The 27,437-nt window shown below is 42.4% G+C and overlaps 2 protein-coding genes and 1 long non-coding RNA gene across 7 annotated transcripts in view; 2 read left to right on the top strand and 1 right to left on the bottom strand.

Moving 5' to 3' along the window:
• The window catches only part of igsf3 (immunoglobulin superfamily, member 3), a 64,444-nt gene extending 49,215 nt beyond the window's left edge, over positions 1-15,229 (top strand). For 3 of the 4 annotated variants that reach the window (XM_088383376.1, XM_088383374.1, XM_088383378.1), the window contains 3 exons: positions 7,957-8,370; positions 10,495-10,932; positions 11,866-15,229. In XM_088383376.1, coding sequence (XP_088239502.1) covers positions 7,957-8,370; positions 10,495-10,932; positions 11,866-12,116 — 1,103 coding nt within the window. In that variant the 3' untranslated portion in view covers positions 12,117-15,229. Of the gene's footprint in view, positions 1-7,956; positions 8,371-10,494; positions 10,933-10,965; positions 11,446-11,865 lie in introns of those variants that run through there. The other variant, XM_088383377.1, reaches the window with a different exon arrangement.
• Positions 15,230-16,401: 1,172 nt separating this feature from the next.
• On the top strand, positions 16,402-26,829 carry LOC148394268 (uncharacterized). 2 transcript variants are annotated; one of them, XR_015860078.1, is made up of 4 exons: positions 16,402-16,590; positions 16,679-16,782; positions 23,930-24,013; positions 24,090-26,829. It is a non-coding gene; the product is annotated as an uncharacterized LOC148394268 (long non-coding RNA). The 2 variants fall into 2 exon arrangements; XR_015860077.1 differs by having other exon boundaries at positions 16,402-16,782.
• Positions 25,643-27,437, bottom strand: rpe (ribulose-5-phosphate-3-epimerase). The gene is made up of 6 exons (XM_088383775.1): positions 27,258-27,437; positions 26,910-26,989; positions 26,689-26,828; positions 26,254-26,388; positions 26,070-26,156; positions 25,643-25,995 (listed from the first exon to the last, which is right to left on the bottom strand). Exons 1-6 carry the CDS (start codon positions 27,377-27,379, stop codon positions 25,873-25,875), a joined length of 687 nt encoding a protein of 228 aa, XP_088239901.1. The 5' UTR covers positions 27,380-27,437; the 3' UTR covers positions 25,643-25,872.

Genomic DNA, 27,437 nt, shown 5'->3' with positions numbered 1-27,437 from the left:
GTTGCTTAGCACCATCAATCCAATGTGTGCACGCAACATGCAAACACAGCAGGGAGGGGGCCTGACCTCCCACGGCCCATGTTTAATTTTCTTAGAGGATCTCCCCCAGTGTAATCCCCCAAAAAGACTTTAGAAGATGCGATCCACTTTTGCATCTACTGCGGCTGTCTCATCACATTTCACCTGATTGGGTTTTCGCTATTGTGTCTCGCTGCAGCACAATAATGGCAAACATATGTTGAGCATGGCGGCACGCCGGGGAAGCCTTCATCCCCTGATACAATCTCATATCATCATGATACAAACTACACACATACACACTCTAATATGCATACAGAAAACACGCACAAATAATTATGCGGAATATTCAATAATGGAAGTGGAGTTTAGATTAATGATGGTTTGAGAAGTTCAATCATTTTTTCTCATCATTTTAGCCGGCGCGTGTCTAGCATGTGGAGTAGGACATTAAGAGGTTATTGTCCGGGCCGGGCCAGAAGGATGATGGGGATATCGCCTGGGGGAGGATAGAGGGGGAGCAGAAAGGGGCTGTCCCACTTTGGCTCGTACCACCGATGAACTTTTGACTACATTTCCATGCTCGACCATGAGGAAAATGAACAGTAAATTGGTTCATTCTCAATTTTAGGACATATATATGATTTTGATATACTGTGGATATAAAATCTACACATCCCTTTTTAAAAATGCCAGATTTTTTAAATACCGTATGGAGATTTTCGTATTGCTGGGGATGTGTTTGCGTTCACAATTAACCACTCACGTTTCACCTCGTGTCAAATTGGGGTCACACACGCCTGACAATTTAAAGTGCATCCGATTAACCTGAAATGAAGTCAAGATGTTCTTGTGTTGGTTCTAACAGCAGCCTGAAGGTTTTGTGCAAACATTTACAGTTTTTCTGAACGGTTGGTAATCCCCTCCACCTTGACTAAACCCAGATGAAGAAAAACAGCCCCCCTAGCGTGATGCCGTCACAACTGAGCTTCACTGTCGCTATGCTTTTCTTTTGGGTGGTTAGTTTGTGTCAAGTATAACATTTAGAATTACGGACACAAAGTTCAACCTGGATCATATCATTATTGCCTCAATGTGTAAATTTCAGGTGTGTGGTTTTTTTTTTGCATCCCTGGCCACTTAACCCTCAAAATAACCCAAGTTTTTTGGGTTATTTTTTTTTAACCTGAAGAGTTTGCTCAAAGAAATAACTCACTGAACCCCAACCAAATGTGCACAAACACATCACCTCACAATTAATGTATAACAAATGTGCTCATACGCCCATCCCGACTGCTCACACCTTTCCGCTCGCTTGACTACCTTTCATTCTTCTCCTCATTATTTCTTATCTAGCTCCCTTGTTGTGTTATCTTGTCGCCACGCTTCGAGTTTGAGGATTTATGTCGTCGACTCCTCGCAACTTTATCACGCCCTGCTCCCTTTCTCTAATAGTTCTCAGGGGTTATCCTCGTTTTTTTAATATGGGATGGCTTGAGCGGATGCCACACGTGTTCGCCCCTTTTCATCGCGGTGAAGTACTTGCCACCGAGCTGTTATTGATAGCGACTGCAGCGATCAGAGGTTCTCGCTTATCGGGCCATGAATAGAAGCTGTCCGTCTTCATTACGGCCCGCCCTCTCCTTAGCCGCTCCATCTCCGTCTTCATGCGTTTTTCTTCTCGCTCCGCTCATAAGTCTCTTTTAATGTCCTCACTGGTCCCCGTGCTCTCACTTAGCAGCATGTTTTTCCTCAGTGCGCCCTCCTCCACCTCCCCTCGGCGGCAGCTTCTTTTGCACGCTTGTGATTTTTCAATATTTTATAATTCCCCGATTCCCTCCTCCTCCTCGTAATTCTCTCCATTATGTTTACATTTGTCTTCAAGCAGCTTCCTCGCCGGTGTTTCATGAATAATAACGCCACGGTGTTGTGTTTGCTGTTATGGCGAGGTTATTGCCACTGACATGGTGGTAAATCTCCTTCTTTGTTTTTCGGCTGCTATACTTTGCTTTGCCCGTGAGCTCACCTGAGGCGGCACTCTGCGCCCAGGCTGCATTCATGCCACTCTTGCATTTTTTTTTATTTTCCTACCGCCTGTTTACAAACACACAACCCGCCGATGCACAGGGGTCATAACGGGTGGCGAGAGACGAGTCTTCCGGGCGTGCATCGAACCAGAAACTAATTTTGTGAGAGCCTTTTAATTCGTCACGCTGGTTTCAGGTCGCTCCAGGTCAAGTTCGTTATTGACGTCGTGGCAAAAGCAAACCTGTGTGGTGGCTAAGACACGCAAATGCTATCCGATTTTCTCTTCCATGTTGTCTTTCCATCTCTCTTCTGCACGCTTCTTTTTGCAGACCGCTACCGCAGCCGTAATTGAAGTCGTAAGTCAGCGCTAGCTACAGAAATGCACAGCAGTAGCTGAGCAGCAGAGCAGAGCGGGTCGAGCCTCGGCCAGCTCGCATGACCGCTTTCCGCTTAATGAGCGCAGGTTTTATGCTTATCGGAAGAACCTTTTCCTATACAAACATGCCTGCGGTTCAGTTTGATGAGTCTTTTTTGCTCTCTGCATCTTGGGGCCCATTCATCTCTTGTGCATCAGATTCCCATCAGGCCAAATAACTTCCGCTCTGGTGTTGGTGAATTCCAAAAATGGACAAAGGATACAAAAGTCTTTTGCAAATGATTTATTGCAAAGGGGAATTTCTTTTCATCCCAACTTAAATGGTAATTTTTTTTCACTTCTAAGCAGAATGATGGATGAGTCCAACTGCATAGGAGGGTACCAACGTATAATATTTTCAAGTTACAAACAATGCGCGGATTGCCCTTTGATTGTTTTATATTTATGGCCTAGGAGTTCCCGAGCTACCGACAAATATTGACTGTTTTTATGATTTTACTGCTGTGTCAGCGTCGGTGAGCAATAGACTACGGCGCAATCTGATTTACATACAAATCCAGTTTTGCACTGTAGGAATGGAATTCCTTTGTTTATTGGACTTTGTTCTGCTTATTGGTCAATGTGAACTTCTTAACTGTAACAAACCTAAAAAAATATGTTGATATCGAAGAACCCAAAAGCAAGCTCATATACAGAAGGTCTTCAGCAGCACAAGAATAGAACATCCCTCTGACACAATGGGATCATCAATGTATTGTTGTCATTAGCACCGAAATTAGTCTCCCAATTCATCAGGGAGTTTGAGCGGGGGCTGTTTGACATTCCTCATTTTCCTTTCCAAGTGGTGTGGCCAGCTTACTGCGTTTGGGATGAGGTGGCTTTGGCAAGGGGCAGCCAGCCAAAATAAGATGTTGCGCAGGGGATCAAGTCATGTCATACTCGTCCCGACTCCCGGCCACGGATTAACCCCAGCTCGTGCGAATGCTAATGCTAAAGGTTGAGCAGGCTGCCATTAAGACTCAGTAAGTCTTGTGGAGTGGAGCTGTAGAGGCCGTCTGCCGCTTTTCAAAATCCTTCCGCCGCCCCTAGAGTATTTTATCTTATTCTCACGTTTACTACATCTTCTCCATCCTCCTTTAAGTGAAAGCCACTTCACTGTGTGCTTGAAGATCAGGAAGAGCGAAAATCAAGGATATTTCCATTTTAAGTCAGATTCCCCATTTTTCTCACACTGTAGGAATGAGTGGGGAAAGACTGTAATTTTCTCTGGGGATTGCAACATGCCACACCACACACCAGCGACACTTGACATACGATCAAATCATCCAGACAGCTTCATGCAAGCACAAACGACATAAAAAAAGTGATTACTTTTTATCTTCCACAGTTTGATCCTTCAACACATCGCTGACCATAACTAAGCGGGCAACTCATAGCAGACTTAAAGTTGGCCATAAACTTTACTTTGACAAGCTGCCATACATTTCATAGGCTGCTGCGGTTTCCAGGGCAACCTGGGTGAACATCATGACATGGCCAAGATAACTTAAATAAGACCACAGGGATTTGATCTTCTACTGAGAAAGCACGGCAACGATTAAGCAAAATTTAATTAAAAGTGTGATTGTTGCTCTGCGAATTGTATTAAAACGTGTCATAGGGCCAAAATGGAGATCTAACGATATGGGCCGTATCCCATTTGTGCCTCCTGCGGTCTAACAGCTCCACTACCTCAGCACTTTTCTTGGACACGTGCTGTCATTACAGTTTACACAGGGCACACACAAATCCGCACATTGCAGCATCTAATTGGCTCATTGAACCCTTATTTCAACCCCGTCCCATGTGGGCCCAATTTGTCTCCTTTAATGGCAGCTAAAATCTTCTCTTTTTCCTCCCTACGTATTATTTATTTTTTATTTTTTGCACTAAGGCTCCAGCTCAGTTTTGATAAGTAAGCAGGATAGCAAATTGGACCCCCAAAAGCAACACTGTACAACACTTGTTTTTGAGGCTGCACAACAACAGGAGGAATCCGCAGGGAGAGGGTGAGGATAACTATCAATCATGAAAAATGTTCTGCTCACTTCAAAGAAATAGCAAAATTGGAAGGGGCAAATGTTGGGAAGCAGTGGATGCAGCCCGACTCTTCAAATGAGAAAGGGCTAGAGCTCGTTTCCAATCCCCGTCTCTACTCCATGTGGAGTCTTTTAATACCGGATAGGCTTATCTCCTATTTCCCCCTTTCGTCAAAACACTTTTGACCAGCCATCACCTTCCCGCTTTCTGGCTGTTACTATGATTTATGTGTCTCCTGATCAAGTTCTGTCTAATCACCTGACAGCAGCTTCATGAATATTCCAGAAGCCTCACCTGTGCTCATGAATATGGATGGCACCTAAAGTACTCTTCCAGAGGTGCCGGTAGGTCTCCCGTGAACGCTTCGGCTCTTATTTAGATATACTCGCCTAATATGGATTTAATGACCGCTGAGCTGCAAAACTTTCCAGTGGGCCGCAGAAAAGAGCGGGCGATGTGTGTGAACGTTTATTTTTGCATTGCACAGGATGAGAGAAGAGCAGCGGCGTTAGTAATCAGCAATGCTTATTTCGATGGTATACGTATTTAACAGGGGTGTCCAAACTTCGGCCCGTGGGCCACAATTGGACCATGGGCCGAAGTTTGGACACCCCTGGTGTAATTTTTTGAATTTGGATAAAGTGGAAGTTCTTTTTTTAAGTGTTTGTGTGTGTAATTCTAAGCTAAACGACAAACCAACCTCAATGAGAACACAAGCCCCTTGGCGTAGGTGATAAAACAGGTGAGCGCAAGAACCCGTACTTGAAGTTTGAATGCCGACTTCAAGCGTAACAGAGGAAATGTTGACAATCCCATTTTGATGACATCCCCCGGAGCCTCATTAAGTGAACGCCGCCGATGCAAACTCCACTCTCTGCCGAGGGAAGGCATGAAGATGACGCCTGGCTTGTTACTTTGTGATTGAACTGGCTCTTTGCTCTTTACCCACCCACAAACTGCTCCGGTCCTAATCAATGGCACATTCACTTCCATTTACTGTACTCGGATCGTATGGATCGCCTTAGTGTGTTTTCCCGTGCAACATAAAGTGTGATGCAGAAGGAAGGCAGAAACGTGGCGATCTCTGTGGGAATGGACGAGACTAGCGGCTGCTCTGTGAAGTTGCTGCTCGCTTAATGTCGCATTTCACTGCCAGACTATTCTAGGGGGAGACGTGAAGGTTGTTTTGCAACGGGAGAGAGCCACGTCTTTGCTTTATTGCGTTTCTCGCTCACCCCGGCTTGTTTGTGGCTCTTCTGTCCCGCCTCTGCTTGAGCGAATGCTTAATTATAACAACTTGTAATAGCCGGTCACGCTTCTTAATAGGGCTTGAATAATTAGCATATTTTGTCTTTGAAAAGACATTTCTGTAAACACTGCTATACAGCTCATGTGTTTCAATCTCCTTTTCTCCTGGCTATGGATTCAAACTTGAAAACTTTTTTTTTCTCCCCCCCCCCACTCTTGTGCCAACTCAATCTTGCATGGCTCTCCTTTTGAAGGTTCGGAGGTAATTCTCCTTGCAAAAGAAATGATTGCCAGGATTCTTCAGGGTTCTTGCAATCATTTCTGTGGAGATGAGGTTTCCTATCTAGGACGCATGCAGATGCCATGGCAATGAAGACGAATGCAGGATCCCATCCTTAATTAGGATTTCTTGTTAAAACTTTGCGTATCTTGCTAAACGCATTCACTGTCATGGATGTTTATATTCAACTGGAATCTAAATGATCAATATATTATTTAGTATGTTTTTCAATGATTAGGCATGGAAAGCTTGCCTGCAAAATTTTGGTTAGCAAACTAACAAAAATTCATAATTTCCAGAAATCATTTTTATTTGTGACTTTACAAGAGACGTATTGTTTGGCTTTCTTATTGTGGTTGTAATTTTTATTGCGGTGCAGAGCAGCCCTGCATCATACTGAGCTGTGCAAAGCTAAATCAGGTAACAGCAATATTCGCGCAAGTCTTAAGCACTGGCACAACGGTAATTAGTCGTATTAAAATCATTTGTCTCTGCTGCGATGATTGGCTAATTGCATCCATCTTATTATCTTTGCATTAATGCAAGATAAATATATACAGAGGGTTCTAAAATTGGTATACAGTTGGAAGAGTCATACAGAGTAAGCCTACTTCATTGTTTATCCTTTTTATCTATTTAGTTTTTAAATAACCATGGCAGATAAATTAAATAACCAAAGTGGCTAATTAAAGAATATGGAAAAACGGAACACTAAAATGCTTTGATTTAAAAGGCTGAAATGAATTGCCTCATCTGTTCATTGTTAGTGTACTTGATGGAAGTGGTTTTTTTAGCCTTTTTGTGTCAAACCTTTTAAGCATTCTGTCTTCTACTACTGTGTGATTAGCCTCCTCCGGTGGTTGATTGGCTTGCCACGGTTAGGTGAAGAAAACATTCAAAAGGTTAGAAGAAAGCTTTTCAGTGGCAGCAAGAATTCTGTCCATCTCCAGGTACCCCGTTGTCAGATGACAGCTGTTGCCAACAGGGGAGTTGTTTTGTGCCCCCTAGTGGAAAGAAAACCTACAGCCACAACTCACACACATTATTGATCAATATGTCTACTCAGAGGCTCGATAATATCGGCCAATCATTTGGAGCATGCTTGAACAAGTATTTAACTTTAATACCATATTGATGATGGCTACACATTGCACAATGTTGGACTACTGGTTGTATTTTGTATTTATTTCATGCACAATAATATTACGTACATCTCATTCCAATGAGATCCAAAACAAGAGGAGATGCTTGGCTTTGATTGACAAGTACTGCCGGAGGTTTTGATTTGAATAATATGCATCGTAAGGTATCTGCAGCTTATTCCATCCCGTTGCTAATATTACTGTGACCAATCATGTCACAACATTGACATGGTGTCCTTTCTCCCAGCCTCCCTCCCACCCAATGAATGTTTGACACTTTGACAGACAGCCTGGCCTCGCTCCTTGTCTAAATCATGCCTGCGTTCACTCCTCTTACAAAAGCTTCACCACCTTTGCACTCAAGTGCCTTTTGTCACATTTTTCTTTCTATCTTTCTACCTTGACTTCAGCAGCCTCGGGAACTTTGACATGTCTCGTGTTCTCTTCCTCGCGGCGTCGGCGTGTCACCTCCCCGCCATCGCGTAGAAAACTCGGCAGCAGGCTGTTTTGAATTTGTTTATAATAACTTGCGGCGAAGGAGGTCATCCTTTTCAGCAGTGTTTATTAGTGGCTAAGATTAAAGAATAACATGACATTTCAGACTGTGGAGGCGTAAGAAGCTGTTAAATATTGCCGCTGAGCAAGGATGTTTTTTTGCAAGATGGGATCTTGATGTTCTTCAATTTGTTTGTGCACAGTGTAAATAAATGTGTGGGTGGGGCCAGAGTGAACACCACCTCAACCCCAAATCAATTCTTAATTCCTTTTTTCGATTTGTTTTACAGATAGCAAGCTCCAAGTGCAAAAGAAGAACCAGTCTCTGGTCAACCTGGAGGACAGTCGAGTCCGGATCAATTGCTCCATCACCTCGCAGACCAGTCCGGACTCCCACCACGCCGTTCTGTGGTACGTGAGACGCGCCGCAGCGGGATCAGAAGCCGACGAGCTCCTGCTGCGAATCGAGCGATCTGGCGCCCTGGAGTACGGCACGTACGCCGACGAGGAGAGGCTGCGACGCCGCGTGCAAGCCGAGAGGCTTTCCCCTCGCAACTACGCGCTGACCCTGAACAGAGCGGAGAGTGGCGACTCGGGGACGTACTACTGTCTGGTGGAGGAGTGGCTGAGTGACCCAGATGGCGCCTGGTACCGTCTCTCGCGGGACAAGTCCGGGTTCACCGAGGTTCTGGTTAGACAGCCAGGTCAGTGTCTTTAACAAGGTGCTTCTTTTAGGAGGAGGAAACCAGCTGTCACCTTGCTGGCCTTTATCATACTTAATATTTTTAGAGTCATTTCCATTCCATGGGAGATATATCTAATTCAAAGTCATCCAGCCTCCAAATTTTTGTGCACAGAACACAAGTTAGTTTTATTTGGTTACACTGAATGTGTGTTTCGAACAGAACTCAGGGTGGGCCAAAAGTCCACTTTCTTCTATTATGATGCTTTTTTCCTTTTCATGGATTCAGTGTCATGTAAATGAAAGGGTTCAGTTTTTTATTTCTGTTATGTACCCCAAAAACTTCATATTTTAACCAGAATAGGCCGAATTCTGCAAATTGGTTATTTTTCCAAGCATGCTAGTCTGCCCAGAAGGCAATTATTTTGGGTCCCAAAAAAAAAAAAGCGATTCAAAGAGGGCCTTCTTTTTTTTTCTCGTGGTGAACATGTCTACAATATTGCAGGCAGCAGTAGAGTACAAATAACACCAATACCAAATGTATTGTAAAATGAATACCTCTTGGACAGTTAATCAAAACTGAGCATATTACTTTTTGAAGGCAGGCGTGCCCTAATGAAATGTCCAGTGAGTGCATGCTGGGTCAACTCGGGTCCTGCCAGAGGCTTTGAGATTTGAAAGACCTCAATACATTTGTTTTTGGAAAATTTACTTCACGTCATTTATACATTATCGAATGTAACCAATTCACAGACAGATCAAGATCCATACTTTAAATGCACTGAATCAAAGAACTGTGCCACCATAGCAAACCCGCCCAACCTTTGCCGCCTACCTACCTTTCACTCCAATTTGGACCTCCTTGCAATGCACAGTACAAAAAGGCCTCATCTCATTTCCTGCTCTTGCCTGGATGCTAATAGCCGCCGGCCAGTAGCGTTGATAACAAGCAGCTCAATATCCTGACAGCAGTCAAATCCGCAGAAGAGATCAGCTGGCACCAAATGGTTTGAAACCACAACAGCTGTCAGGCACCACACAGAAGCTTTCTCATCAGGTCACAAGAAATGTCCAAAAGCACTCAAAGGCGTCGTGCATTCATGCATTGCCAACCCCAAAGTAAGATGTAGTCCCTCAGGGAAATCTGTAAGGTTTGTGTTGAGAGAAAAAAAAAAACTTTACTGCCCCTTTCTTTGCTTATTACCAAAGAAAAACCTCCAAATAACCTCTGTTGCCGCCAAATAAACAAGATGTTCAAATAACCCATTTTCTTGTCTGACGAGATTCCAAGATTTTTTATTTGGCCTCTCAGAACTTTTATCTCTAGATGTCCTGTTTATAACATTAAGTGCAATCATCAATGCAGCATTAGTTCAAGGAAGTGAAGACAGCGAAGGGGAAAAAAAAAACTGGTCACCCAACAAAAAAGTGATTTATGTGAAGCTGCTACAACTAATTGGGCTCCAGCAGCAAGACGAATCTCACCCTACGAGAATATATTGCGGTATAGGCGACCTTATATTTGGTGTCTATGTGTTTCTCCCATTCATTTATTAACATTTAATTAAAAATGCGTACACGCATGTCGATGGTCATTTATTCATGATGCAAAAATCATAGATCTTTAATGATCAATTAACATCACATGAAGTCAATCGTGTGATAAACATTTTGGATTTGTCAGCTTTGATCTTGTAGTGCTTGTTGGTTGCTTGGTTTATCACTAATGAGTAGACATAATAAAATAAATAGCATCTACTTTATTCATTATCAGAAGGAGAAGTTCTCAGATGGATTTAAGCAATTTTCTCCCGGCAAATAATGGGTTTGATGAATTTGCATGTGCTGAGCTTGAGCGACTTCTCAAGAAGTTCCTCTTCTATGATGTTGTGTTATGTGGTCTTGCGTGATGCTTTTGTGAAATCTTCTTTTTAGTCTGTTTCCAAATTTTGCAACTCTACAGTTGTTATTCAAACTTAATCTCGTCATGTGTTGCCCCTGAAAAGTGAAAGTTTTTCTAAATACATTTCATATAATTGTCTTTATTTTTTTTATTTAACACTCAAACATCAACGTTGCAAATGCAACAACTGATCAATATCCAAAAAGGCAGAAAGTCGACAACTGATCCTGTGTATCGTTTCAGAGGCCCGACTTCAGGTCGAGGAGACGGAGTCAAACGTGACCGTCCCAGAGTCCGGCTCAATCCGCCTGGGCTGCAACATCCCCTCGCAGTCCTCCCGATACTCCCGCTTCTCCGTGTCCTGGTACGTGGAGCGACCCGAGGACGACAACGACGAGCTGTCGACGGTAGAAGAGCGGGAATGCGTGTTCTCCATCGGCCACGACGCCATCTTCGGGAACGGCAACTGCAGCCCCAGAGAGGAGGCGGGGCCTAACTCCCGCCTGCAGTTTGAGAGGAGTGCTTCGGACCAGTACAGCCTGACCATTCAGGGAGCCCGGCCGACCGACAGGGGGCGCTACTACTGCCACGTAGAGGAGTGGCTGCTCAACCCTCGCAACGCTTGGTACCGCCTGGCCACCAACAACTCTGGCTTCATTACGGTCAATGTACTCCAACAAGGTGACTTTCTTTGTCTCTATGTCCCCTTTCTAGAAAGAATCTGGATCATTCCCAACACACATTGCAATCATCCTAGTGCTTCAATCATCTCTGGGGTCTGTTGCAAATGAGCCACCCATCCAAAGCGTCCTTCAAACTGGGCACGCACAGATGGCCTCGTACCCCACTTGTGACACCATTTGTCACCGAGTCCTAGGTTGAAAATCTCCGACCATGAGACCCGAGAGACGTTTAGTGTGCTCCTCCTCCATCACAGATGGCACCGGCCCAAACAGTATTTTAGATAATAGTTAATATTTGTCCAGTTGGCGTAATGTACAGTATTTAAATAAAATGATCCGCATTTTTGTTGAATGGAAGGACGGACAAGGCTGCATCAAAATGCATCTTCTGGTTTGCCAGCTTCTTACAACCTACATCAAACATTAAATGGAGCTTGTGTTCGTGCACTTTCCTTTTGATCTGCGGTATTCATGCTCGGCATATATAGCTTGACTTCTAAGGCTGGCTCTATGTACACTCCATGGTTCAATTGAGAAAATCCTACTTTTCCAGATGGTGTCAATAGAGAGGCATAGAACTGGACATCTTTTGATGTGGTTCTGACCTTTTCTGTTATACGAGAGACACTGAAAATGTGCTCGTTATTGAAGCAATGGTTGTTTTACTAAACTTCCATGGTCCATGTCAAGGGCAAAGCGGGGCTGTCGCTCTGGAATATTTTTACAATTGATGATTTAATTGATTAATCCATCAATTAATCGAATAATCGGATACGATTTTATTTTGCATAAAAGTGTATTACAAAACCCTTTTCCTCCTTTACTCTCAATTATTTGGAAAACAAGCAAAATAACAGAATAGTATATATAGATATATTAAAATAGTTGCCGAATGAAATGACCTCATGTTGCCATGTGTTTCTGTCCACAGAGTCCACCGTCAAGTCGGTGGTGTGCGCCAACGACGCGCTTTTTTACTTTGTCTTCTTCTACCCGTTCCCCATCTTCGGCATCCTCCTCATCGCCCTGCTCCTGGTGCGCTTCAAGAGCCGCAACAACAGCAAGAGCCAGGAGGGCAAGAACGGCGCCCCCCTCCTGTGGATCAAGGAACCGCACCTCAGTTACTCGCCCACCTGCCTGGACCCACCCGCACTCAGCCTGCACCCCGGCTCCGTGGATTAGAGCTCCAGTCGCCGCATCGGCCGTCACACGAGGGGAGCAGATCAGGACGTCGCTTCCGGGATTCCCTGTTGTTCACTGCTGTCTTGATCCATCAGTAGATCAGCTGCCTCTTTTTTTTTTCCCCTCTGTGTGTGTTTGAGTGTTTGAGTGAGCGGCGTTGTCATTTTTCGTGTGTCTCAGTGCTGCGTTTGATTCAGTTATCCTAAATAGTGGTCTCATTTTCAAAAAGGAGAACAAAAAAATCAGCACACCTAAGAGAGGGAACTCTAAGCATTGATTGGATGGCTCCCCAACCCGAAAAGAAAAAAAAAAACTCTCGACGGTCCCGATCCAAGACCAGGCTGGCCTACTAAGTTGGTTGCCATGGCGATGCTCCGAACCCACTGACTCCATAGCTGGTGATTTGGCAGCCTCGCGGAGAGACAAAGGAAAGGTCCACCTGGCCCTGCTAAGAATTTGGCCCACAAGCAAGTCCCGGCGCACCACTTTTCTACTTCCACACTGCCACACGCACACTGCGAGCAAACAAGCATCTCCTACTCTACGTCCTGCTGAGGATCTTCTGCATCGTTTGCCAAGACCTTATTCCCACTCTTGTGGTGTAAAAAGCTGATTGGTCCTAAGGCGGCTAGTAAACGTGTTCGCTTACCTCCTGCTGTGGATGTTTTTAGGCTCCTTTCAATTGAAAATTACTCGGTGGGATTGAGAGACTGAAATGAAGATCTAGCATATTTCCTTTCAATTCGTTCCATACTTTTGTCTTCAAAAGATATGTGAAAACTGACTTTTTACATTGATAGAAAAGAAAGAAAAAAAAGCTCGCATCTGTCTGAATGGAAGTAGTGTGTAGATATTGTAACACACAAATACGTGGGTGGTGAGATATGTGTTTGTTTTAAAGAGTTTTCTATTTATTGTTTTATACCTTGTTTGCATAGCTGTTTTTTGTTTTTTTTTGCTTTGAGAATCTCGGCTGCTTCAGTTGCCTGGCAACTGATGCCAGTAGGCTTGTTTGATGGCGACCATGTGCTCAAAGCTGCTCCATTTCGCACCAAATGAATTGAGAGTGAGTCAGTGTTACAACACAATGCAGCGAGGACAAAAATGACTTGTGGCTTTAAGTGTACATTCAGAAAAGAATAACAAAAAAAACGCTTCTTGCTCACTTCCAAGTTTTTTTTGTGATGCTTCGCCTCAGAATGATTTTTTTTGCCTGTATTTTTTTTCCCCTACAAGGTGGCTCAACGGGCATGAGGCAGAAGGGGGGGGGAAATCACCGTCCCTAGAAGAGACGGAAACAAACAGAGACTCGAACCTTTTCACTGCCAGACTGGACCTAAAACGAAGAAGGGGGGGTAGAAATAGAACCCCCCCTCCTTTCTCCAACTTTGTCGTCTCAGTCGTGTCAACATGTATATTGCATGACAAAACCGCAGGAGACATTTTAGATGTTTTGTAAACTTGGAACTCTCCTGAGCGTCGTGTTTGTGTGACAGAGCGCCGCCCCAAATTCCCAGTGGACTTCTTGAGCCCTGTCATTTAACAAGCACCCCCTTTCCACTACCCCCACCACCACCACACCATGTAATATTTCTTAATACAGGGGGTCCTCTTTATATGACGGGCCAGGCAAAATGTGTTTTATATTTATGGCCTAGAAGTATTTTTCATACAAACATTGATTATAATTAAAACACTGCATTATAGCTTAGGGTTGTTTTTTTGTTTTTTTTTAGAACTGTCATAAACTGAGGATCCCCTGTATATTGACGCTGTCCAACTAAAGGTATGTACATCCAAATGTGATTTGTATGAAGAAATCTACCATTTGGGGATAACGGCTCACAATCCTGTACAGTGTTGTGTCACAAGAATTTAGTAGGAAATGGTACGACAAGTTGGCTCTGTGGAATCCTAGCAATGATAACGGACAGCTCTCGGCAACAAGCCGACGCGGCCCCACGCCAGTCGCTGACTCAAACCAGACCAAGCAACTGTATTTCTTATCGAACCACTAAATCACGGTGCGGTTGTCAAGGAAGGAACGGAATACGACAAAGAGGGAAAGAAGAGAGTGGTTATGGCAATGAACGATCGCACTGTATTCACTGACTGCATTTCAGCAACAGAGACTCTCCGCGCTTTGCTTTGTAGACGCAGAAATTGTAAGTATAGTTCAGTATTGTAAAACAATTTGACTGTATATACTGTGTTGGTACAGCTTGGCAGTGCGGTGGCAGCTGGATCTTGCTTACACATACTACTCAGTACTTAGGTATACTATATATATATTTTTAAGCTGCATCATGTTCGTACCAAATCCTACTAAATTGGAACATCTTATTCTTTTTTACATTTGTTGATTTTTAGCGCAGGATATATTATCATTGACGTGGATATAATGCTGCGTTCATGCAAGCCTCCCACATCGGCAGCTTCACATCCAATTAGAAAATCCCATTAGAACAATGTTACTGTTCCACATAGCCTCCATTTTCATGAAACCAAAGTACTTTTTTTTTTACGCGCACACATCCAGTATGTATATTATCATACAAAACTGGAACACACACTGCTTTTCCTTGTTGGTGTGCATGTAAGCTGCCGTGTGGAGATTTGCAAGGTGCTTTGTAACATCGCCTTATTAAATTTCAATGACTTTTTTTTTTTGGCGTGTACTCCTGCTCCCCAACCACCTGCATTTCACATTCCCCCATATTGTCCCCGTGGCCGGGAAGCGAAGGACCCCCACTGTTGCTGGAGCTGTAAAGACGCGTGTTCTGACTGGTGTTTTTGTAGTAATAATCCTATTAATAACAATGACGATAATAACGAGTACCATCCCTTGGGGTCCCTTTGAGACGGTGTCGTAGCTGCCTTTGTGAGGGCTGCATGTGTCGACTGTTTGCTGGCTCCACATTTAGCTATCCAAAATAGTTTGTGGTGATGTTTTCAGTTCAGCCCGTGATGCTCGGTGATGTATTTTTATATCACTATTGTTCGTTTTTTTATTTATTTCTTTTTTCTGTTCATCTGTCCAATAGTTGCCATTGTGACCTTTAAAGAGGCACTTTGCTATTGTCGGTTTATTGCAATAAAAATACTTACAGAGACGATTGATTTCTTGCAAGTACAAAACAAAAATCTATTTTTTTCCCTCACAAGTGGTATGCTGTGTATAAATGAGTAGTTTAAAATTGTATTTAAAATCCAAATATTTATGGAAATAATTTGAAATTTATTTTCATTTGAATACAAATTAAATCTATAAAATTAGAATATAAACAGTAATAGATTCAGTACAGTACAAGTATAGAGGGATTGAAAATGAAACCATGATAAAATAACATTGACTTTTTCCTGAAGTAAGGTTAATTAAATGGCCAATAAATAATGTGAAATATTAAAATTTCATTAACTGTTAAAGATCTGAGTAATTAAAAGCTCTGCAGGCTTAGTGTGTTGCATTTACACCTTTGTCATATCTTTGTGGAATGATGACCTTTGGACCCTGAAATGACACCAGAGTTGAGTTTGAGTTGCACACAGGGAGAAAGAAAATGTTTGCAAGGTAAATAATCTCTTAATTGTTCAGAACACGCGAACAATATATATATATACAATATGGGTTAGGGTTACGGTTAGGGTTAGGGTTATTTTATTTATTTATTTTTCCAGAATAGCTCATACTGAAGAACTGAAGCCCAGAGCAAACGTGCGCTACCTGTTCATACATCTCAGTGGCAGGAAGGGAAAGTAGCACACGCGGGAACATCAATCATACGTATATATTTCTCTATATCAGAGCATGTAGGGTTGAGACTCTGCTGGAGATTTGGCACAGCTCCTGACAAAAATCTCTCTGGATTGAAAGGAAGCTGCACATTTCGAGCTAGCGGGCACATTTAAGGCTTGTTGTATTGTGAGCTGGCGCCAGCTTGCAACCCTAGGATGGGAAGAAAAAAACATTTTCCCTTTGAGCACTTTCTTTGTCTTTTTTGTCCCACTTTTCTCCCTTGGTGTCTTAAGCAGACTCAAAGAGAGTGATTCAGTTTGCAATAGTGACCATAACTATAGCCACCATCTGCAGTATTGTATAAAAATGCCTCAATCACCTTGTATGAAAGCACCTCTTCTCAAATAAGTACCTGTCAAGCATTGGTTTGCATTGAAGTTGTCTAAAAATTTCAATTTTTGACTGACATTACAGAAAGTGATGTGTTCTGCAAGCTTTGACGCCCTGTTGAACCTTTGTAAGAAAGCACGGCGCTTTGTGAGAGCTATGAGTCACATCGTGATGCAAGCGTGAGTCAATGCGATGAAGAAATTCTGTTCAGTCCAAGTTATGTGTTCACGGGAGCATCAGTGGCTCGCTTTCCCAAATGAAGCGCTCAAAAGAGGCAAAAGGAAAAATGTGCTATTGACGCAACATCAAGCTCACCGGCGCCCGAAGGGAATCAATAGAATCACAATGGTGAACGTCGCTGGGAATAGTTTGCACGTTATATCGGTCTGGAAACAAAAGATGTAACGATTTACACATACTGGCTCTCGTTTTTCAGAGACGGCACGAAAGTTGCTCACAAATCAATTTGCTAGCAAAGCAAACACAACACTTTTGAAAAAGGGAAGCTTCAAATGTCACAAGGTGTTTGACAAACATCCTGTAAGTAAGCCTTTTTTTTTTCCCACATAAATTGCAACTTTGTTCTGGTACAGTGACTTTGATATCATATATTTAAACATTCAAACCTTATTTTGAACTTGTAGTTATAGCGTGATCCAACATAATAGCAACATCTGCCTATCAGGACCACCAAAGCATAGCTATCAATTTTCACAAGGCTTCTTCTACCGAGGTCAAGCCATTCTCCGCATCTCCACTTATTGCATCAACCAAATCTCCCGCATCACGTCCTCCACATATTTGTCCATTTGCAACCTCATACTTACAGTTTGAAAATGTCCAAAATGTTTACTTTCAGTCTGATCCCCAGTTGAGCGCGTTTTTGTCAGACCCTGGCTTTCAGCCGCATCTGACATTCAAATAACAAAAACATCAATGGTCCCGCAGCATGTATTATGCATTCAAAACATGCACAAACATGCAACATTTACCAACAAACGGAAATACCCTCGCCACATTCATAATTGATATGACAAAATTTTGTTAGTGTGTCAAAGAGGGATTAACCTGCAAAGGTTAGTCTCCGCTGCTCCCCCCCGCCCCTGTTCCCAAAAGTCATACGATTAAGCTGTAGAGCTAATTAACTTTCAAGCTTTGATTGTTCTTTTTGCCTTGAGAACGCACTTGAGTCCGTACCAGCTATTAGACAGAATTACCTCAGAGAGAGGTGCGTAATTTATTTAGACGAGGGCTGTTTTTTCTGTCTTTACCCTTGGCGTCGTCACTTGATAAATAAGCAGAGAAAAGAAGCTGAAGATGAATGTTTCATGTGGGCGTCGAGAATCACTTTTCATTCATTTGAGTGAGGTTTTGCCATTACGGTGCACTTGCATCATGGCCAATCGAAGCATCTGGCGACCAATTGCGATGCGAGGCATTGCTCCGAGCACATTGCTGTTTTGGTTAGCAAACTAATTAAAGTGTCTATTTTTGTCATTATTGGAGGCAATAGAAAGATGAATATTTACGAGCCTCGTGAATGTTATCACTTTAATTTGAAAGTAACATTTAAGTGTACTCGTTTAGCAACCTTTAACTTTTTGTTTCTGCAGGCGTTTGTTTGTATTATAACGTTGATGCCGCCATGATTATTTGAGAAATGACAAAGATAATGCCTATTAATCAGTTAGTTGACCGATTTTAATCGGTCAATATTAGCTCTTTTAAAATTGGCAAAATTCTTCTGATTTATTTTCTATTTTAAGCAGATGAATACATCTAACCAATAATCGGCCCAAAAGAAACTATTATGGCCAATTTTTCTCTCTGATATAAAGTTAAGCTATATTAAAGGCCAAAATATTGTAAAGCAGTCCAATCTGCATGTAATTCATATCTTTATCGACGTAAGCTTCCAGGGCCCAAATACAAGTTATTTTATTTATGTATATTAAAAAAATAAAATAATTGCTCTATTAATCGGTTATCAGAATTTTTTCTATCAAATATCGTAATCAGTATTAGCGTTTAAAGAAAAATCCATAACAGTCAGGCTTATTATAAAGAAATATATTCCGGTTGCCAAGTGTAGTTCAGTACCAGCTTGAGAAGTTTCATGACTATTTATACATACAACAGTTTACAGTTTCATAAAGTTTGAATGCCGCTTATGTGATCCGTAGAATGAACATCATCGTTTACATCGTTTACACAGCACACCGCCGCGGGGAAAAACAAGGGAGTCTTTTGTTATGAATTTTAAGCATGTGCTATTTTGATTGTTAATATGCTCATGCACACTCAATCACAAGCGAGAGAGGCATCAACAACGGCGGCAGCGAGCTCATCATCTCCTATGGGAGGCCAAGTAATTATGACGGAGAAAGCGGAGGCAAAGATGCGCCTAATGTTCTTTTTGTGCTGAAGGAGAGAAGGAGGAGGCAGGGGGAGAGATATTTAATATAATGCTCGAATTGAATGAAGAAGGGTGAAAGGGAATGAATACAACGGGGGATAGATGCAAAAAAAGTGGCAGAATATAGTGTTGGCTGATGAGTGAACGATTCCTTCAAATGAACGAATCTTTTCAGTGAATGAGAGTGAACGAATAACTTGCTAAAGTGATTCGTTCTTTTTTCAGGTCATATGACTTCAACCAGTAGGTGTCGGTGATGCGCATTGAAGCTGGTGCCACCTCGCGGTAAAACAAAACGAAGAAGAAATGACGTAACTTCCCGTTTATGAACGAGTCGCGAATTGCATTTCCCGTTCACCATCTGAATCGATCCGTGAGTGAACGAGTCAGTGAGTGATTTGCATTTCATCGCGAGAACGGATCAGTGAGGGCACGAATCCTGAGTTTCCCGTTCGTGAACGAGTCAATGGGTGAACTGCCTTCCTTCCTGTGCATCAGTGAACGTGTCGCGTCTCCCTCCTGGCGTGAACTATGTAAGGCAGAATGTAGATTTACGATTTGCCAAGGAAAGAAAGAACCACTCACTGAAACACCACTTCTTTTATGCACGTTTTCTCCGAGCTAACGGCTAACTTTATTGCATGAAGGAATGCGCCGTTATGCAACAACGGGGAGATTATGCTTCTCTTTGGGTAATCTTGATTTTACAACACTTACAGTAGTTTTTAAATGACGCGTATGCATATATACGCCTAAATATTGTTATCCAATATAACTACTGCAATTTCACATTAGCTTGCTGGTTTGACATTTACTTTTATTATTATTATTATTATTATTTTAATAAACATTTATGTTCAAACTTGTCTGGTGTTTTATTCCTTGTTTTTATATTCGCCAATTAAAACATAAAAATCATACATTTGGTTAACTGCTTTATATGACAATATGTATGTGTTTTACGTTGTTATATGAGTTGGTGTCCCCCAAAATAACAAATGTTGGCATAACGGGTTTTTTTTCAACCTTTTATTCAAACACAAACACATTCGGTATATTAACACCATGAACTACAATCCAACAAATATAAAATTAAAACATCAATGTCGCCATAAGGTGAGCTGCTACAAAGGGTAACATAGTGTAGTGGTTAGAGCTTTGGACTCTCAACCATCTGACCCGTGTTCAAATCTCAGGGGGGCCACCAAGTGTTTTACCATGGAAAAATTTGCAACATAGGGTGAGGGCCTCACTTTCAGTTAAGCTTTGATTATGATTTTTCCCTAATGAAGTGGCCTGCTATTAGGAACACCTCAAAATGATGGTGTGAAGGTGTACCTAATGGAGTGTCCGAGTGATGTCACAGATCAAACAGCCAATCAGAAAGTGGGGGTGAGGGCGGGTGTGGCACTTTTCACTTAAACCAGGAGTGTCGACCTCCACTCCTCGAGGGGCCGCGTTCCAATATGTTTTCCAAGTTACCCTCGTTAAACACACCTGCGTGAAAAGTTTTAGCTCCTTTCACGTTCCGCAGGAGCTAAAACTTTTCACGCAGGTGCGCTTAACGAGGGAATCACACGGACACTCCATTAGGTACACCACCATCTTCAAGTGTACCTCATAACAGGCCACTTTATTAGGGAAATATCATGGTCAAAGGTCACAGTTGTCAAGCTCTAGTCCTCTGGGCCACGTTCCAACATGTTTAACAAGTGACCCTCGTTAAGCGCACCTGCGTGAAAAGATTTTGGTCATTTTCACGTTCTACAGGAGCTAAAACTTTTCACGCAGGTGCGCTTAACGAGGGAATCACACGGACACTCCATTAGGTACACCACCATTTTCAAGTGTACCTAATAACAGGCCACTTTATTAGGGAAATATCATGGTCAAAGGTCACAGTTGTCAAGCTCTAGTCCTTGGGGCCACGTTCCAACATGTTTTCCAAGTGACCCTCGTTAAGCGCACCTGCGTGAAAAGTTTTAGCTCCTTTCACGTTCTGCAGGAGCTAAAACTTTTCCCGCAGGTGCGCTTAACGAGGGAATCACACGGACACTCCATTAGGTACGCCACCATTTTTAACTGTACCTAATAACAGGCCACTTTATTAGGGAAATATCATGGTCAAAGGTCACAGTTGTCAAGCTCTAGTCCTTGGGGCCACGTTCCAACATGTTTTCCACGTGACCCTCGTTAAGCGCACCTGCGTGAAAAGATTTTGGTCACTTTCACGTTCTACAGGAGCTAAAACTTTTCACGCAGGTGCGCTTAACGAGGGAATCACACGGACACTCCATTAGGTACACCACCATTTTCAAGTGTACCTCATAACAGGCCACTTTATTAGGGAAATGTCATGGTCAAAGGTCACAGTTGTCAAGTTCTAGTCCTTGGGGCCACGTTCCAATATGTTTTCCAAGTGACCCTCGTTAAGCGCACCTGCGTGAAAAGTTTTAGCTCCTTTCACGTTCTGCAGGAGCTAAAACTTTTCCCGCAGGTGCGCTTAACGAGGGAATCACACGGACACTCCATTAGGTACACCACCATTTTTAAGTGTACCTAATAACAGGCCACTTTATTAGGGAAATATCATGGTCAAAGGTCACAGTTGTCAAGCTCTAGTCCTTGGGGCCACGTTCCAACATGTTTTCCAAGTGACCCTCGTTAAGCGCACCTGCGTGAAAAGATTTTGGTCACTTTCACGTTCTACAGGAGCTAAAACTTTTCACGCAGGTGCGCTTAACGAGGGAATCACACGGACACTCCATTAGGTACACCACCATTTTCAAGTGTACCTAATAACAGGCCACTTTATTAGGGAAATATCATGGTCAAAGGTCACAGTTGTCAAGTTCTAGTCCTTGGGGCCACGTTCCAATATGTTTTCCAAGTGACCCTCGTTAAGCGCACCTGCGTGAAAAGTTTTAGCTCCTTTCACGTTCTGCAGGAGCTAAAACTTTTCACGCAGGTGCGCTTAACGAGGGAATCACACAGACACTCCATTAGGTACACCGCTATTTTCAAGTGGTGTACCTAATGGTGGTGTACCATTTCAAAAGATTTTGTTCATTTTCACGTTCTGCAGGAGCTAAAACTTTTCACGCAGGTGCACAAAAACTACAAAGGAGTCAGACGGTCAAGGGTTACCAGGTGTGACTATCTTACTGGTTAATGACACGGTATACAATCAAAGCAAGGTTCCAGTTCTAAAAGCACAATTAGGTATGTGCTCCCACTTGGGATCGAACCAAGCTCTTACCAAGCAAGAACCCGTGTCACTAACCAGTCAGCTATTTTGACCCGGCAACCCTCAGCCGTCTGCACTCTTTTGTACTAGTGATGTGTATTCCAGTTCTTTGAACGATTCGTTTAAACGAATCTTTTGAGTGAACTGATTCTAAAGATTCAGTTCACTTAAAAGAACTGGAATGCACATCACTAGCAGAGCGAGCAAAGAGCGGAAAGACGCAGTAAGTCTCGCCTCCTGGGAGGTGGCGCTACTTCAAACAGCCTCTTTTCATTAGTTCACTGTATATATTATGACTTGACATAGTTGCTACAGTCCTCATGTGAATTTGGTGATACTCAGTCTGGTTTCATAGCGCAGGTTAACTGCACACATAGGTTTGTTTTATTTTATTGTTTTGTTTTATATTGTTTCATAGGAGTGTTTGTTTTTCGGGGGTCGCAAGAAGAGATTTTGGCTGCAACTGATTTATAATTCATATTCTTGATGTAAGAGGGCACAACACAGTGTTATTTCAGAGAACATCATATCCTGAGGGACCGAATGAAACACGAGTGGCATCATATATTGTTTGGCACGAGATAACGAGTGCGATAAAAAAAAAAAAAAAACTTTGAAAATAAATGTTGAGTTTCGAAAGTAAAATACATGAAACAAAGTAACTCAATGTAAGAATAAATAAAATATTTTTTTGATGACTGTAAGGATTTTTTTGTATTTTTTTTAAAAAAAAAAGACTAAGGCTTTTGTGTTGAATGAACCTGTATCATAAGGCTTTTCTTTGTAAAAAAAAAAAAAAAAATGACCATGTATAGTAAGTCTTTTTTTTGTAATGAATGACCATGTGGTTTATTCGTTTACTGTTATTTTGCTATAATTGGTTTTGATTGTTTGATGTTATTTTGTTGTATTTTAAAGTTAATAATTAGTAATTCTGTTTAACATAAATTCAAATACAATATTTAATTTGCATTGATTATTTTTTAACTAATTGTCCTTTATCATACTTTTGTCAGATCCAGATTTGATTAACAAAGTAGTACCAAAAATGTTGTCCATGTGACTATTTTTTGGGAGTATACAATAAAATATAAATGATAAGGATTTAACAAAAATAAAGTGATGAAAGTGAGTGAGGTGGTATAACTCATGAAGAATCAATACTTGTCTCTGGCCTGAGGCACATTCCTTTCCAGTAAAGGCACTCTGACTGAGTCATTCGAGTAATATCATACATAATATAATCGCACCAAGCAGAGAGAGTCATTAGCAAACTTTTAGCGTGTCTCTTGTCAAACTTGGTGTGGCAGCTCTTTGTGTGTGCAGGATCTAGAAGGGAGACTTTTTAAGGTAAAACTCATTACTCAGGGAATCCATTAAGTGACACGCACTGAGACGTGACACCAAATCCATCCATCTGTCCGTCCATCCATCGGCTGACATTAGTGGCATGGCTTGTGACGGAAGAAGGCACCTACTTAAAATGAGCGTGCTCTTTGTGGGAGAGAAGCTTTTTGGAGCTGACTTTCACAGACTTTCGCCAAGGCCCAAACTGTGAAACAAACATTTGTGAGGTGTGACGTTAGCAGGCAACTTCCAGGTTGACTAACAACAGGAAACTTACATTTCCAGTTATGCAACTGTATCCAGATCTGCACTAAAATCTGGGTATTTTCAGCTACCCCTTTGTAAACATTCTTCTTTCCCTGCTAAGTGTCTTTCATTTTATATAATGGAATCCGCAACCTCGGCACTGTGAAAGGAACGTGCCAACCACTCAACCGCCGTCGAAAGCAGTAACATCCTTCCTATAATATTACAAATATTTTATTAGTATTATTGTTTGAAGGTGAAGGGGTCCTTCCTTTTTTTTTTCCATTCTTAATGGCACATTCAACATTTCACCTTTCCATCGTTCCCATTTGAAATTCACATCATTCAGCTCATTCAATTCACATTGAGGCGGATTTTCAACATTACCAAAATTGCCACGTTTTAAAAATTCCACATTTTCCCCTTTATAGGAGACATATGGATAATCCTAACTTGGAGTCCACACCACAGCCAAGGGCCTCTGTGGTGCCTACAACAAAGTGATTGTGGGGAAGGTACTGGATTATTGCTTTTGATCTTGCTACTAAACATTTTCTCACGCACATAAAAACTGGTTCGTGTCCTACTTAGATGCTGGCGGCTGTAGGTGAAATGTGGCACCCGCAGGACTTTGTGTGTGCAGCGTGTCAGACGGAGCTAAGCACCACAGGCTACTTCCGGAGGGACGGACGGCCAATGAACATGAGCACAAAGACTGAAGAGAAAAAATCTAGTATCTCTTATTGCTTGAAAAAGTCTAACAATATGCTATCCCAGACTAAGATAAAATGAATGAAGCCAATCCAAGCTAAGATAAACAAAGCTAAATTAGACCTATAACAGGCAACTATGGACACTTGACATTTTATTATACTCTCAATGTTACTTTTGATTATATGCCCTTATTTCTTTTTTTGCCTTCAAGCTGTATTCCTGTACATTTTCTTCTAGTAAGCTAGGAGTTTCCCTGCAGTATTTCCACTTCATTCCCATCTTTGTTAGAATGATGTCTTTATTGCACAATATTGAGCTATGGGCAAAATAAGAGTGCTGGTTGTGTGTGCAAAGTACTACCTGTGGATATGGTTGCCATGGCAGCTGAGGAGCAGGAAGTTTTTCTCTCTCTCGCTCCCTCCCCGGTGACTCCAAGATACAAGTTGGTCGCATGTACCTGCGACTTGCTTGGGCTGCTGACATTTGCATGCACGTCAACCAGCTGCATAGAGGAAGAAATGAAGCAGTAACAGGAGACATACAGTACTGTAAGATGGAACACGTTTGTGTAGGCGCTGACAGCCGCTTTTCCTGTCAGCGACACAAGGCGTGTGCTTTCAGAACATACATTTGCCCCGCAATCGCTCACTTGGGGATGCTAGTTTAAATATTCACAAATGTAACATACAAATATGTAATGACGCAGCAAGCTTAGAGCCGGTGGCATATGACGTTTGTGGGGAAAAAAAAAAGATTTAAGCATCAATAATTGAACGGTCTGTGATTTGCCTCACAGACACGTTGCTGCATTATTGAGCGCGAGTTTGAAGCGTGTCGCCAGTGATTCTCATCGACAGCGGGGACTCGTCTACTGCGCGAGACACGGGGATCCTTGCCGTCAAGCTTCTTCGCCCACAATTCCAGTCAGGTACGAGATTACGTATCGATCGCATGCGACCTTCAATCAACTTCTGCAAAGAAGCAAAATGTTGAGTGATGAGCTCAAGGCGTCCATATAGTATGTCGTTGTTTGACCTTCAGCTAATTTGAATTCATGTTAATGCTGCACTGGCTCGAGAAGAAGGATGACATCACTGACAAGTTTTTGCTGGGTGCATTATGTCAGTAATTATCATAAGTATTTTGACAAAAATACTTTTTGAATGGTCCAACTTTGTCCGTGAAAATTGACAATTTTTTGTACAAGAAATTGTAGTTATATTTCATAATATTTTAAAATTTTAACTTTTTTAATAATGCTACTTAGTGTTATGTGTTAAGTTAAACACAACTGAACAGTTGCTTCGCCCAATTTACTATGTCTTGTGTGCAAATGGTAATGTGTTTTTGTTGAAATGGCTTATTTGCTGTGGATTTCACACACTGACCACTGTGAAATTCCACCAGAAAAATAACTCCACACTTAAAAATGGCATTGAAGGCTTTTTAATTAACAAAACCAACTCCCCACAGATTTTGCCAGAAATGCGTGTATATACACAGTATATAGAAAAAGTTTTTTTGGGATCATTTCACTTCTCAGTAGGTATAAAACTATTTCCAGGAATGTTTTACGATCTGGCTTCTTTCACATAATCGTGACGGTCGGTCCTGCCTGGCCTCACCCACCACATTCACCAGAGGTCATCAAAAGGTCATGCTAGCGGTCCAACGAGCGCTTCTGGATGGCTTCCACCACAGCTGTGCGTAGGAGGGCGATGACAGAGCGAGGGTCGTCGCTGCCAACCACGGCGCTGCCTGACACAATCATGTTGGCGCCGGCCTACAAGTGACAGGAGAATGCTAAATGTTAAGCAACGGCCGACGGGATTCTTGGGGTGGTGTATCCTTACTCACCTCAGCACACTTGTAAATAGAGTCAGGGCCTACGCCACCATCGACCTCGATGTCAAGCGAGGGGAACTGACGCCTCAGAAAGCTCACCTGCGCCCCCCCCAAACACACACGGGGAAAAAAATTATTATATAGTTACAATTTATGCATCATTAACATTCACCTATTCCTGTGTTGGTGACAGTACCTTAGGCATCATGTCCTCCATGAACTTCTGTCCTCCAAAGCCAGGTTCAACAGTCATGACCAGAGCCATGTCAATCTGGTTAGCCCAGGGTGCCAGCATTTCAACAGTTGTCGCAGGCTTTATGGCCAAACCCACCTGCACACAGTCACCACCACAGATTAAGTTATAGTAACTGCGGTAGGATTTATATGTAGTAAAAGCAGTGATTTAGCAAAATGCTGAAATCTTTTGACGCGATGCATGTGCTTACAACCTGCAAATAGCTTGCTGAGGCTACCCTGCTTATTTTATTTATTTTTTTGAGTTTGTGGCTTCTTGGTGTGAAGGAATTACAATATCACACTGGATTAAAATAAATTGCATTGAAAAAAAAAATACAAATGTGACATTGTATTGCATCTTTTTCATCATGTGTGATGCACTGGTGCGCCTTACCTTCATGCCACTCTCACGGATCTCTTTGATGAGGTTCCCAGGGTTGCTCGTGGCCTCCAAATGGAATGTGTACTGGTTGGCTCCGGCTGCAGCCATGGGCTTCACCCACTGCTCTGGCCTTGACACCATCATGTGCATGTCTGCAACAGCCACACAATTATGATAATACACATGGACGTTTTCGATGTGAGCTTTAATATATTGCTTGAACATATTCTCACCAAAGAAAGGGTCTTTGCCTATTGACTTTCGCAGGCACTCCACCATGGGATGGCCAAATGTGATATTGGGGACAAAATGGCTACAAAAGAGAGAGAGAGAGACCTTAATATTGCAGATTTGGATAGATGGATCGATATATAGAAAACTATTCAAGTGTGCAAGAAACAAAACAAATAGCCATGAGAATAATTTCAAATAATGAAATGCTTTCTTAAATTGATTTCTGCAATTTGGCAGAAAAGAAATGCGTTTACTCTTCAGCATCCCCTGTTGCCCACGCGCACGAGACTTGAGGCTAACCATTAGCATGCTAACTCGATTGGCTGCAAAGTAGTGACAAAGCTGACCCATCCATGACGTCGAGGTGCAAATAGTCTGCCCCACACTCCATCATCCGCACACACTCGCTGCCCAGACATGACAGGTCGCTGCTCAGGATCGACGGGCCGATTTTAGCACTGTACGACATGATCTTCACTCCAAGTCCTCGCAGCGACAAAAGTTAGCGTGGTAATGTTTACCAGTAG

This window comes from Syngnathus floridae, chromosome 8, assembly GCF_059516105.1.
Source record: "Syngnathus floridae isolate MCC-2025c chromosome 8, RoL_Sflo_1.0, whole genome shotgun sequence".
Lineage (NCBI taxonomy): Eukaryota > Metazoa > Chordata > Actinopteri > Syngnathiformes > Syngnathidae > Syngnathus > Syngnathus floridae.
Note: the sequence above shows the minus strand (reverse complement) of the source record. Positions and strands in the feature narration are given on the sequence as shown.